A 14951-nucleotide genomic window follows, 5' to 3' on the forward strand; every position below is an offset into this window, starting at 1 on the left:
TGCCTTTATTGCAGGGATAGGATAGTGGATAGAGTCGGAAATCAGGGAAAGAAGTCATTTAAGGATACCTGTCCGATAGAAAAGGATATCTGTCATTAAAAGTAACACATGAACACCAAGATTTCTTCAAGTGTGTCGTCGTGTCGGCTTGTCCCCACCCCCCCAACGCTGTAAACCTAGGGGAAACACTGCTCTATATGTTTATTATGTAAACACATAAATCAACCAGTCAGCATTCTCCAACATGTGATGAATGCACGCAGCTTTGCAAACCTCCACATTGGTTTGTGCACAAGAAGACAGAGAGTGGTGTAGAGTCTAAAACAAGTCTTTATTGGTCAATATACAGAGAGCAGTGGGATGACCACTAAAGAGAGGGATATCCCAACTGTTTTGTTTACAAAAAGAAAAAGAAACGGATATATAAAATAACTGTCTTGAACATTTTTACAGGGTTTGTTTTTATATGTAAAAGAATCTTTTTTCTCTTTAAACTTTCTGAAGCACAATATGACAAAGGTTGACGAGGGAAACGAGGCAGTTGTTTCACAATGATGACATCACAATCACAGGAGGTCAAAGGTCAACAGAGGGAGGGGGAGAAAGTGAACAGGAGACGTATCAGTCACTGATGCTGTATGGATATGAACAGGTGAGTTGAAAAGGGAACGTGGAGTTACATTTAGGTCATTTGAATGTGGACAAACTCTTGGAAATGTCTGAACAAGTTCAATTCAATCTGCAATTCAGATGGTTCAAGGTTTATTTATTATAAATGGATGATTTATTATTCATCTTGATGACTTTCTAACACAGGGGAAATAGACCACCAATCTGCTTCTTTATTCCGACATGCAGCTCTGTGAGTCCTCACCTTTCTTTAAAGGGTCACTCCGCCAATATGACACAAGAAGGTCAGTTCACTTGTCAGAGTAGCAGTGCATGATAATGTCATCAGGCCCCTGGAGTTTTTATTGATTATATAAAATTTCCTGTGGAGCTGAACTCAATGGACCAGTTCTAACAGGTGCAATGTTTTATGTTGAGTCTTTATCTTCCCAGAATTCAAAGCAAATTCATCTTAAGATGCTAAAGAACCACACAGCTTTAGGTGTCTGTCTTCAGCCTGACTGTCAGAAGAAACTACAGGTGAAGTCTGAGTGAAAGATTTGGCTGTTTGCGTTCACATACACAGCTCCTCCGGGAAATATCCTGAGTTTTTCAGGCGATTTCTGCAAGTGTGAAAGCCCTATAATAAGATTGTAGTCATAGTCTGTTTCAATCTCTGTCAAACCAGCCCACAGGCTTTGTTTCAAAGAAGGGAGAGTTGCATGAGGAGAAGAGTAGGATGCAGTGTTTTTGGTAGATATAACTAAAATATATCTCCCTGTGTTACTTTTTTATTACACTTTTGAGAAACATGCCACTCACAAGTGAGTCAAATGTATTCAAACAATAAAATCTCTTGACTACCCTTGTTTATGTCTTTTTTCTTAAAGAGGACTCCGTTTACTATGACGGAAAAAAACAAAACAAAGAAAATATGAGATATGCTTTCAGCAACATGTTTGTATGACTTCATCTGTTGAAAATGAATAAAGATAACTGATCAGACCTGAAACAGTGCAGGCTACAATAGGCCACAGTATGGATTGATGTGCTACACAGACAGATGTTGTGCAGATGTTGTGTCTCAAAAGTATTTGAACAATAATGAACTTTTTTTAATTAGTTCATTGGCTTATGGAGCAGCGATCATATTAGCTTTAAAATATTTTTGAGGGACCACAGATGAACGATATTAAACGGTTAATTTACCTGATTGGTACATAAATCTAGACTAATGTGAAAGGTTTATGACAAGAGACAACAGATCTATAACATATCTCTTCAGTGTCCAGGCAATAGAAGTTACGCACTGTGATACATGGAGAAACTCTGGACGAGAGAGATGACAGTAGAGGACACACACTGAGTGAAAGTACAGTTATGTTACACCTACTTTACTTCATAGGCTGAAGAATTAGTGTATGAATACATTAACTAATAAATATGTGTATAGATGCTATTTTTTTCAGTAACCCCTCATATTGCAGATCTTTGTTTTAAAATAAAAAAATACAAAAGTAATCTGAAGACATGTGTATAAAGGTTCAGCTAAAAGTTCACGTCTTTGAGTCAATGTGAGAAACTGAGAGAATTGAAATGTAGTCGCTAAGTTTCAGCCAATTCTGCACATGTACTTAGAAACTGTGCTTCTTTCATATTTACCATATATATTTATTTTGTTTTATTGACTGTGATATGGCTAATAATGGATGTACAGACAAAATGTTTGCCAGCACTGTTGGACTGCAGATGATTCTGTAGTTCTGACTTTGTCCAGCAGAGGGAGACATTTACTAAATAATGACGACGTGAGAAGTTTCAGAATGTTTTTTTTTTTCTTCCAGCAACCGATTGTAAAGATTTTTTTCAGAGCTTTGTGCATGTGTTTATGTACTTGTGGTGAGCTTGCAAAGGTGTCTGCATGACAGGTGTGTGTCTGTGTATGTGTGTGTGTATTAGTGTGTGTGTGTTTTGTTTGATAAAGATAGAAGATGTTAGAGTGTTTGTTCAGAAGTGCAGGTTTTGTTGATAATGCGTGTGCATATTGGGTCAGTATGTTATGGATGAACTGTCCCACACAAGCTTTCCCTTCTGCTTCCTCTTTTTCACCTCCTCTTTTTCCTCCACTTCATCTTCATCACTGTTGTCTGACTCAGCACTTGTCATTCCTCCCACTTGTTCCTCCTCCTCCTCTTCTTCCTCCTCCTCCTCCGCCTCATGTTCTTCTTCTTTTACTTCTTCATCAAGCGCCTGAGCTCCTTGTACGTTCTAGAATACAAGCACATGATTCGATAAAAGACCACACAGATCCAGTTTCTCTTCTACCCTTCCCTGTCCTCCTGTCTTTAGACTGATTCACTTTTGGTATACTAAAAGAATAAAAAACACAATAATTCTGATTGAAATGTCTTCAAACCTCCATGGGGTTGATGGTTATAGTGAGTGCAGAGTTGTTCCAGTCTTCCTCAGGATCTTTGATGCCCTCTTCATCTTCTCTGGACCCTTCCTGATGTGTGGCATGGATCCTGTAAACGCCAATCACTACAATCACCACCAGTGCGGCGATACAGACAACAATTATGACTGTGGCTGCTGGAGGGGCTGCTCCTGGAGGAGAAGAAGAGGACAAATAAAACATATTAACTTGTATTATTTTGTATTGTAGTTTGTTAACATATGCCTGTTTTAGACTTTTTCAACTTATATAATATAATACAGCCATGGATGCAACAATGGAACAATCTCCAGTTATAAAAAGTTGCCTAGGATGGTGATTCAAAACAAGAAACAAATACATACAAAACTAGATCTCAGATATAATCATCCCCTACTGTGTGGGATCACAATACGAGTCTGAATATTGTGCAGTGAGAACATTGTAGTGAGTCTTAACTAGTGCTCCTCCATAAATCACAATCTCATCATAATTAAAACATGAGCGTTCACAACAAACACATCGTTAAAGTCTTAATTCACTGCAATGAATATGTTTTTTTTTTTTATGTAAGCAAGCAATGTTGCTAGCTCAATGTGTGTACATTTGAGCTGTTTGGTTGAAGGCCTGAGTATAATGGCCATGCTTTCACAATATTTTGATGCAGTCATATGAAGCTCATCTAGCTGTCAGCTACGCTTAGATTAGTTGACACCAATTAAGTGGTGATAAAAAAAACAAACCTTTTGGATTATTTTTGATTCAGCAGGGACATGTTGCAACACAGGTATTGTGTAACACCTGAGAAACTGAGAATTATACTTAAAACACTCTTTAATATCGCACTTCATATCTGCATTCTAATATCACAGATTTAAATCATACATCTCCAATTTAGTTTCATATTGTGAAGTCAGAGTTTTAAAACCTTACTAAGCACTAAGTAGATCTAATTGAGACACTAGTCTGCCCTATACCTACATCATGACATGTTGATCATAGGATTTGATGGGTACCTGACATGTGTGAGTTGGGAGTGTGTATCATGAGCGGGTGATGGACAGGTCTCAGGTACTGAGGTTGAGCAGCCATGTGATTGACATGTTCCACAGGTGCTGACCGGTGCAGAACGCTGACCTGCAGAGACAAGACACAAGCCAATATAATCCTCAAGAGAAAGTCCAACAAGAAAAAGAAATAAAGAATGTGGTATAAATGATTTAAAAAAAGGATAAAAAAGCAAGAGAAAGAAGAGAAAAAGTGAGTAAGAGGAGGTGAAAGATGTCAAACTGACCTCCAAATTGAACTCGTTGCTTGTGTAACGTCCGTTGAGTTCGGAGCAGGTGAGTCTAAATCTTCTGTCGCTCAGGGTGGCCGGACGCCAGTTCCTGTAGCGCAGCTGTCTGAGCGCCTGCTCATAGTGGACCATGGAGTCCACACCTTGTTACACAGGAAAAGTATGCTATACAAAAGTCTAAAATATGTCAACAGCACTGTGTGTTGGTTTGTAACTCTGATAGATTATGAGTCATTTTTAGAGACCTCTCCAGAGTGTGGATGTTAATCTTACTGTTGTAGGAAGCCTCAGTAACATTCATCGTCCCTCTTATCAGAGTGTTAGCACTTCCTACCGTATATAGATATTCCAGAGGTGGAGTTGGTGGCATCCAGGTGTTTTCCCAGTAAAGCACTGTGATGAATCTCCAGACTTTCTCTCTCAGGATTGAGCTCTTCCCCGATGACCAGCACATCGCAGTAGTCCAGGTTATGCATCACCTCCGTCACACCTGGTCTGCGGGCTGGGCACAACAAATTATAGGTGAAAAAAAAAAAAAGTAAACTAAATGTGTACCAATGTTTGCTGCATAAAGAGTAAAAGAAATCCCCCCTTGGTTACAAAACTTCCAGTTCGAATAAGATTTCTAGTTCAAGGGGAATTTAAAAAAAAAACTTGTTCCGTGATAAAGACTGAAACATTGCATGGCTGGTCTGACATGAGAGCATGATAGCAACACCCGTTCACTCACAGCCACCAAAGCTGTCTCCCTTCATCACTGTGCTGGTGATGTGAAGTTCCTTGAAGGGGGCCACACCCAGCGGGCCCCGCAGGTCACCAGCAGGCCTGACGAGTCGATTAGATCCTACGAGGGTGATTCTGGGTTCACTGGGCGGCAGGACCATGACTACTGACTTGATGTCTGGAACGGAGAGACATGTGTCGTCCCCGAAACACCTGACACACACACACACACACACACACACACACACACACACACACACACACACGTTTTACTGCTTGACTGCTGATATTGCATTGATAGTAGATAAGAAACATGAGCACAGTACACTTTCCGATGTGAGATTCTGATTCAGATGTTGCTAAACCTGCCAGGATAGAGCATGCTCATGTCTCTGCTTTAAGGGATTTCAGTTGTATGAGGTGTGGTGCATGAATTCATCTTTACCCAGCACAGTGTGATCATCAAAACCACTTCCAAAATGAAGAGTGTTACAATTTTAATTTCCTTTTTATTCCCCTACTCACAACATTTGATGTCTTTGAAGTATACTGTTCCCATACCTGCTAATTCAGTTACTTAGCTACTAATTTTGATGGTTCTGGATAACGTAAATACTACTTTCTAGTTTCTAAACAAAATTACATGATTTTTTACTGTGTGTTAAAACTTTCACTCTGTGATAATTATACATTAAAGGAAATGAGTTGCAGAAAACAAAAGTTCCCCGACCATGAGAAAATGATCCTCTTTGTTTAACATCATCTCTCCCAAAGTTTGTCCTAAAAGAAATGGTCTTGTTCTAAGTCATGCAGAGAAAATGTTGATGAGAATGTTATTTAATGGACCCTGAAATTATTTGGTGATCACTTTTTTTTATACTCCCCTTTATTGAAGAGTGAAATGCATACAGAGTAAATGTTGGTTATTTCGTCAAACACATTGCTCGTAGTTAGTTATATTCTTTCCCCATCTTTTTAAAACAATAACAAAGACCCCTCTTTTCTATATTTCAAAAAAGATTTTCTTTTAATATGAATCTGAAAGGTTTGATTCAAACTGAATCATCCTTTCTAAAAATGAGTCGTTATATAACATTTCAGAATAAAACAACCTTGAACTGTTAAGTTAAATAAAATGTCGCAATAAAGTGAAGAATCAGTTCAAAGTTTGAGCTGAGAGAAATATGACCTCCACTTTCACTCCAACAGGAATAAATGTCTCAAAGTAAAAATACTCATATTTAAAAGAAGTGAGTCAGATGTTGGTGTAACCTCCGTCTGATTGAATAACACTGACCCTGTGAAGACTGACGTGGTAATAATCACTGAACTCCTCCTGCTACTATCAGGCGCTTTAAAACAACGCAACACTAGAAGACAAATGTTAAAAGCATCAACAATGCGTAAATGCACTAACTATTATCTTTTTTTTGGCTCCACAAGCAGCAGATTGAATTTATCTGCTGAGTGTTAAGGCGGATCTATCTGTCTTTATCTGGAGGGGGAGCGCTGAAGTGTTGTTCAGACAGCCTCCTCGAGCTCGCCTCACTTTATCGACCCGCGCACGTCTAAGCTGATCTGACCTGCCTGCTCGACAAATGAACAGACTCTGGCTGAGTGTGGAGACGGGAGCAGACACATTAAGTATACACATTCAGACACTCATGCGTCGTACAAGTACACACTCTACAAACTCACAAACACATGCACAAGTTACACGAGGAACAAGGAACACTTTAAGAGAGAGGAGAAGAAAGCAGAGGCAGACAAAGTTATCGGTTCCTGTTTATGCTATGCTAGTCAATAATTATCTGTCTATTACATGTTCATATTTCCTTTGTGTTAATGTGGCTGTAGCATTAGAGAAAGTATCAGGGGTCCACAGAAAGATTAGCATTAATCCCTGAATATACAAAACAAATATAGAGGAAATCCAGCTGTTTCTAAAACAAGTTGGAGTGGATCAAAGTGTTAATTTCATTTCATTGTAATTAGCTGTTCTAAATATATATTTAAATTTGGACTCCATCATCTATAAAATCTGTGATTATTGGGGAAATCAGACAAAGTCGTTAGAAAATGATTAAAACCAGAGATAGAAACTCACAAAGAGGAATATGAGATGAAAATGAAAGAAAGAACTGAAGACAAAACCAGAAAGAAGGAAGTGGACACAAGCGAGACGGTCTTTTGTTCATCATAAGATTTAATGTCCTCAATGTCCAGCTGCACTGAAGCTTCATTTACCATCTACTGGGCTAAAGTTTATGTTTTTTTTAGGTTGTATGTATGCAAGCACTATTTTACATTCATGTTCCAGGGATACATATAGACCTCAAACTTACAATAATAACTCATTAATAGCTAAAAACATCTGCTGAATATGTAAAATACCAAATAACATCCTCACAAAACACAAATTATGCTGCTAAAAATGTTCACTCATCTTATAAAAAGCAAAGGAAAAATGAATTGTCAAATATGAGCTAATGCATTAGGACATAAAAGATATGTAATGATTCTTTGCACTGTGAAATAAAGTCACTCAGGTTTAATCTACTGAAGTCTCTTTAACCTAAGTATGGAACAGCTACAGTTTGACCCACAACAATCTGAAGCAGCAGATTCATAGTTCACATAATTATATTTAGTTAAATTCATGTTTTTTTCCTTTTGTTTTCAGTTGTAAATGAATAATTATATTAAACAATGAAGATGGTGAAATGATATAAAACTGAAGTGTCTCCTCTGCTGTTTTATTTTCACCAGTTTGGATGAAACTATTAATGGTATTTTCTGTTGGAGAAGCTCATTTCTAAAGACTATTCTTCATTTTATAGCTGCTCACATTATCGGCAGCTTCATTTACAGAGTAAACTTCAAGGTCTCTGATTCTAGTCAAAATATGACCGAAGCAGAAAATCTGGAAGTCTTATAAATTGGTAATAAATCAGAGAAAAAGAAAAAAAGAAACATCAACCAAGTCTATTAGCACTTACTGCACTGAGGTGGTGATGTGCACACGTCTGAGCCCCGGCGTGGGGAACTGGCGAGAGTTGATATAGGACACTTTGGTCATAGCTGTGTTGATGCTGTCCACATCCTCTCCCTCCACCACCAGCACAGACTGGGCTGGGTTAAAGTGGAACTGGAAACAAATACAAACAGTTTACATGGTCATATGAAAGTCTAGAGACACAAATACAAACAAGATAAGATCGGAAAAAACCTTAGTGAGCCCACAATGGGGACATTTTCATTGTTGAACAGCAGCGAATGAACTACAAAAAAAGAAAAACATTGTGCCATAGTGCAAAAAAAAGGTCAACAGTCAAAGAGCAGCAACAGAATAGTAATTGTTGCATTTGAAGTTTTGCACATTTACAGAAAAACACAGTGCACAATGAGTTCAACATGGTATGGCATATTGGAAGTTTTTTATATTATTGCATTAAGTAAGACGTTTTTATTATATTAAAACCCCATGGTATATTATTCACCCAAACTACTGGGTTATGTTGTACCTTAATGACTCAATTATTAATGTCTTGGCTTGAGTAGGAAATGTGAGCTAATGGCAAAGTGTAATTGGACTTTCTTTAATATCAGGATATCATGTGTTAGGACTAATATGGGAATATCACTTCAAAATCATCCCGTAGTGATTTAAAATTAGATACATATTCTGCACAGAGCACATTTGCATATTTCTTTTATAGTCTGGTTAACAGTTACTGATCAACTAACCAACCATTGAAAGTCTGTGGGTACATTTTGGCGTTAAACAAACGCTGTCTGTCATTCTCCCCACAAACCTTGATGTCCTTAGCGAGGCTCTCCAGGGAGTTGATATCCAGACCTTCTTTGCACGCCTGCAAACAAGAGATAACCTTCTGGGTTTCGATGCGGCCCGGTCGGATTGTCAGACCTGACAGGCTGCCGTGAAAATACTGGGTGAATCTTGGGGTCGCGACCTCACCACCTAAAGGGAGAGGAGAAGAGAAGAAGAGAAGTGAGACGTGTGACGGTTTCATTCATACCTGCATGATTGTCTACTGGGCTGCTGCTATACCAGCTGGGGTTTTATTGACTGTAATGACCTTTTTCCTGCCTTTTGTTCTCCCTCTCTCAAGCTGATCCCTTTTCTTGATTTGCTCCAGCTCCCCTGAATGCCTGCTTTTGACTTTCGCCTTTTTTCAACCTCCTGTTAACTGAAATTGTTTAATTTTGTCAGGCTTTGGGGATCTAACCTGTTTTTGCAGAGCCTAAAGATACAACAACATGTATTATGAATGTTTCCAAGGGAGAAGCACACACAGTTTGCTGAAAATAACATCGGAGAATCTGCTTCACAAAAAGCTTACACGACCCAACGGAAGGCTGGCAATGAAGAATTTAGAGGTTATTTTCCCACTTCCATGACAGAGGGAAGAGAAGGAACATTGAAACCACTCTGAACATCAGTTTAGACAGGGTCTAAATGTAACTGGATGTCTTCGAAACTAAGATTGTGTTGTCACAGCTGTATCACGTCTAGCAGCATTTTTATCAACATCATTGTTTGAAATCTAATTATAAAAAAAGCACATTTTAAATAAGGGAGCAGGTGTTGTGCGATATAGCTGAATAAAAACAAAAAGCCACCTAAGAATTACTACCATCACATAAATATGACTCAGTCTGCAACACGCACACACACACACGCGCACACACACACGTAACATGATAAACTTCCACACCTAGCACCACTGTAGATATTTGGACACTTCCTGTCAGCTTTACGCTTTGGATTTGATATATGACTCTGACGGATATAATATGTGCTTGACCTGAAAAGTTCTGCAGCTTCAACAGAGAGGGGGGAAAACATCCTTTCATGCGAAATAAATGTAACCTCTACTGTAACACAGTTAGTGTGTGTGTGTGTGTGTGTGTGTGAGAGAGTGAATGAGTGAGAGAGAGAGTGTCCTATAAGAGCAGTGCATTGTGGGGTCAGCTCCATCACAAATTCAGCCAAACCCTGACATCCTCTTTCTTTAAAACATAGCACCAGATTTCCTGGAGAACGAGCCCAGTGTTTCAATGTTCACCACTTTTGATTCAAGTGCTAATACTCACCATATTGAATAGTCCTTATAGACAAACTTCATCCTGTGTGAGTATTTGTAGATAACATAAGGATGGAATGTATCTGAGAATGCATTTTTACTCTCTAACTGATTCAGTCAAGGGCACGTAGAAATAAGTCACAGAGGTGTAATTAAAGCTCCTGGAAAACACAGTCTTTCATGCAATTGCACATTTTCATGATCCTTACAGTAGATGGATTGAAGATGTAATTTTGAAGTTCACATAGTGTGTTGTATTCAGGCTTTTCTGTTGACTTTAATATTTGTTTTTGAAAAGAATGATCAATGATCAATCACTATATCATACTTGTGATTTCCTTCTGATTCACATTGGCATCACTGTTTGTACCCATGAGCTAACACACAATAAACTGCAGTACTCTGCTGTAAACCTGAATACATTTTCTACAAAGTGCCTGAATGGCGACTAAATAATCTTGTTGTTTGACCCACATACTGTAATGCAGACTGCATGTTCTCCTTGTACTGAACTATTTGGAACAGTGAGACTGAGGGGGAATGATGGACAGTAACAGCAGATATTATTGTGAACAGAAGCTACAAGCCAGTATAAGACTGAATGAATGAATTCTCACAGCTCTGTCAGTGTGGATCATGTAGAGGTGAAGACATAAAGAGTGAAAAGATGCTGGAGCGGTGACAACAAAGAGCTGTCTTCAGCATGCAAGGTCATACAAACTGCACTTTACAATGTACAAAAGGTGACTTTACAGTTCAGTAATATCTTCCCGAACAGACACATTTCAATTCACAATTCTTATTGTTTAACTTAACAGATAATTTTTCCTCTTCTTGATCACGACAAGAGCTACAACATATTAAAATAGTGAAGTGTGTAGTTAAGCTTAGTCATTAACTGATTACTGAAATACATTGGTTACTCTTAAGTATTACAGAACTAAATCACATGCATATCAGTCGAAGTGGCAGCCCAAAGTAAGGATATGTCAGGAGGTGTGAGACTGCGCCTACTCAGGGCATCAAAGAAGTTACACTTGGGTGCGTTGGAACTGGAGAAAATTTAGTAAAATCTCAGAGGAGATACTGACAAAAGAGCACTGTACTGTAGCACCTTTATTTTTAATTTCAGAGACTATTTTTGCATCTATCTCACTCTGTGGAGTTTTTTTGTGGCTTTTTAGCTCAGTTAAAATGTGCTGGGTATCTCCTCTGCAAATAGCCCAAATAAAGGAAAATCTACACCTTCTTTATATCGGTTTTGTCTTTGATGTTTGTGGTTTCCTGAAAAATCCTGTTGAAACACTATATAAGTACTACTACTTTGTCGGTAAGATTGCAGCTGCTGTCTTGTGTCAAACTTGCACATATACAATAACAAAAGATGATTGCAAAGCTCTTTGGTTTCATTTAGACTAAAATAAAATGTGTCAATCAGACACTGTGTGCTCCAAAGTGGCACAACAACAAATGGCATGAATAAAGAACAGTCTTATTATATGCAGTATTATTCTGTTTTTTTTATACTTGTCCATGCGTTAGGTAGAGACATGGTAAAGTGAGTGTTTGTGATGACAATAGCTGTAAGAAGTAGCACGGTGAGAGAGAGAAAATAAATGTCATTAAACTTTCTGTCTGAATGTAGAAAAAGTCGTCATTACGATGCCCTTTAGTCTCCTCCTTCATCTCTCTGACTAATGCATTGTTAAAGGATCTCTAGTCAAACAAAGTCTTTGTGATTCAGTGGCAAAGTGCAAACAAATATTTTTAGAGTGCCTGTGTAGTGGGTATATGTATTTTTACAGATCCATTAAAGAGCGACTTGAATAAAAGTACAGAAGAAGAGGAAGGGGAGAGGTCTCGTGTTGTCTGCAGATCTTAAATTAAGAAATTAACAAACAGGAAGCAAACCACAAAAAAGAGCCAAAAACTTTATATACATAGTGCATTGTGGTATCCAATGTGAACATCTTTTTCTCTGTTAAATTTGTGCTTAAAGAATACTGAAGCAGCACATTCTGTTTAAGCTGCACATTAGTTAAAACTTACTGGTGGTATGTGTCGACTGATGATGACTCTCATTATCTAAAAAATATCACCTGAGGCTCTTTCTGCCTCCTCTGTGCTCAGTTTGTTAAGTATTTGTATACTGTGTGCTGTGAGGGTTGCTTTGAAATTACACAACCACTTTTCCTGTTCCTGTTTTCCTGTTGCACAAAAATAAGATGGGAAAAAGATCGCTGTACATCAAAACTCAAGAACAGCTGATGGCTGCAGAAAACTGCTAAAAAACAACGATCCCCAAGTGTTTTTTTGTCTTATATGGTGACAACACACGTCTTCTTTTCTGCTCTCAGGGCAGTGAAAGTACAGTCTGAATGTCTTTCATTCCACATGTCGCATCATTACGTTGTTGATTGTGGTGAAAAAGAGGGGAAGGAGAAATGAGAGGCTGAAAGGCAATCTTGCTCACTAATGGCCTGCAAAGTTATCAGTTGCGGCTTAGTGAAGCTTAAAGCGGCTTCATTGGGATGTAATAGCTTGCAAAGTTGTCCTCCATTCACTCTCACTAATCCCTCCTTCAGGGCTTTCTCTCACAATCACAGATTCATGGAAAGAGGCAGAAAGAGAGGCCTGTGTGATGCTAAGGAAGAAAATGATGACGACAAAAAGAAAATTTGCAATAGGGCACAGGATGAAAAGAAATTTAAACGGGAACCCAAATGTCCTCAGGATTGGAGCTTTGGATGATGCTGGCGGGTGTTATGATTTAGTCAAGCTGCAGAACGGATCACTCCTGTCTCATTCTGCCCTCCCATAAGGCACATTTGTGTAATTATTCAAGTCATAAACATGGCAGCAGGGTAGCTCCTACTCATTCAAATGTGATCTCTACCCGCTCTTGTTCCCTGCCGCTGGAACTGACACACAGAATTCCGGTTTGATACCCACTTAGCTAGCTCCTCTCCATTTCAAAGAAAAATACTTGTAGCCCCAGGGCATAAATCTTAATCTCTTTATTTATCTTAACACTACGACTTGTGCTTTACTCTCTCTCTCTCTCTCTCTCTCTGTGCTTCAAGTGTAATTTTCCACATCTTTTGAGGCTGCTGAGCCTCTTTGTTGATGCAATTTGCCATATGTTGCTTTTGTCTATATATATATGTGTGTGTGTGTGTGTGTGTGTGTGTGTGTGTGTGTGTGTGTGTGTGTGTGTGTGTGTGTGTGTGTGTGTGTGTGTGTGTTACAAAAGTAGATTCAAATGACTGATTATTCAAACAAATTGTTGATGAGAAAAAAAGCTCCCCCCCTTAGAAATAAATCAATCGTGCAAATGAGTCCCTCGTGAACAAAAGGTTACTTGTAACCTTGAATTGTGCATACACACATAACGTAAGGTAACACTTAAACAGAAAACAGCTTAAATGGTTTTCTTTATATTTTCACTACATTCAGAAGCCACTCTTCCAAAATGAACATCCTGGGTTGGTGTTTTTTGATTTCTTTCATTAAAGCTTGTTTTTATTTTATATTAACAAACATCTTTTACACTGACTAAAGCAGTCTCAACAGCCAGTCTGTGTGTATAAACTGTAATAGAATAGACTACACTGGTGGAAATGAAGTGGTAAAAATGATGTACTGATGTTAGTCCCTTTGTTAAAAAATAGGTCTATAAATAACTGTTTGCATCATTTAATGCAGAGCAAATAAAAACCAGAACCTGAACCCTGCTGAAAAGTCTGCTGCATATAAAACAAGTGTCAGATTATAGTGTGGCTGTAAACAAGCCCAACACCAGAATGTAATTGCACCGGTGTCCTTTTCCTGTCTGGTTTCAGTCCCTTTAATGCTTTGAAAGAATATCTGCATTGAAGCTACTCTGTATTTATAGACACACAAACACACACACACATTCACTGACCTTGCCAGCAGGCGCCCACAGTCAGCTGCGTATCAATCTTTGCTGTGTGGATCGGCCAGTCATCCGTCACCAGATAGGGCTCATAGGTCACACCGTCCACGAACAGAGTGACTGCAGGGAACTCAACGTTGATCACATAATAGTGCCATTCTTTGTCACAGATCTGTGAAGGGGAGAGCAGTTGATGCCATTAAGCCACAATACTTTCCTTAATGTGTCCACTTATTATGCATTCAACTGAGAAAATATTCCAGGCTCTCATATACATGGAAATAAGGCAGCTTTAAAAACACATTAGTGTCGTAACTGCGTCCCTTTTTAAGGGTCTTATTTAGGTTGGGAGTGTTTATTTTTTTCTTCCTGTGGAGGATTATGTTTATGTCATTATGAAGATGATGTTTACTGCAATCATGCAGCAGGGACCGAAGGCGAATCCTTGAACATTCTTCAATACCTTCAATGGAAGAGACGCAGCAAGTTCCTCTCTTCATCTCTGCATCATTTGCTCTCTGTCGTCAGATGGCTAATGAGGTTCCTGTCTAATGAGCTGTTCATTAAAGGCACACGATGAGTGACAAACACAGCTATAGAGGACCCCAGTCTCTTTGATTATTCCTGGAACTTGAAAGCACACATACTTTTCTCTCTTTCTCCCCGGCTGTCTACCAACACAAACACTCCCACATGTTCCCCCACCATGGTCTCAACTGCAAGTTAGAGAAATGTATGCTGCTTTGCCTAAAAAGGCTTGTGGGGACAAAATCAATTTGTTTTATTATTAATTGAGCCACAGATTGTTTCTTTGATTTATAAACTATTGATCTATAAATGATTGCCTACACTGTGTCATCCGTT

The 14951-nt window shown here is 38.7% G+C and overlaps 1 protein-coding gene across 1 annotated transcript in view; it reads right to left on the minus strand.

The window, feature by feature from the left end:
* Nucleotides 1–2607: 2607 nt before the first annotated feature.
* clstn2a (calsyntenin 2a) overlaps nt 2608–14951 on the minus strand; it is a 146406-nt gene continuing 134062 nt past the window's right edge. The window contains exons 10-18 of the mRNA XM_061044412.1: nt 14097–14259; nt 8879–9045; nt 8063–8211; nt 5071–5276; nt 4675–4842; nt 4338–4483; nt 4060–4180; nt 3026–3216; nt 2608–2877 (exon numbers count right to left, since the gene is read on the minus strand). Coding sequence (XP_060900395.1) covers nt 2659–2877; nt 3026–3216; nt 4060–4180; nt 4338–4483; nt 4675–4842; nt 5071–5276; nt 8063–8211; nt 8879–9045; nt 14097–14259 — 1530 coding nt within the window. The 3' untranslated portion in view covers nt 2608–2658. The remainder of the gene's footprint in view (nt 2878–3025; nt 3217–4059; nt 4181–4337; nt 4484–4674; nt 4843–5070; nt 5277–8062; nt 8212–8878; nt 9046–14096; nt 14260–14951) is intronic.

This window comes from Labrus mixtus, chromosome 8 (genome assembly GCF_963584025.1).
Source record: "Labrus mixtus chromosome 8, fLabMix1.1, whole genome shotgun sequence".
Taxonomy (NCBI): Eukaryota; Metazoa; Chordata; class Actinopteri; order Labriformes; family Labridae; genus Labrus; species Labrus mixtus.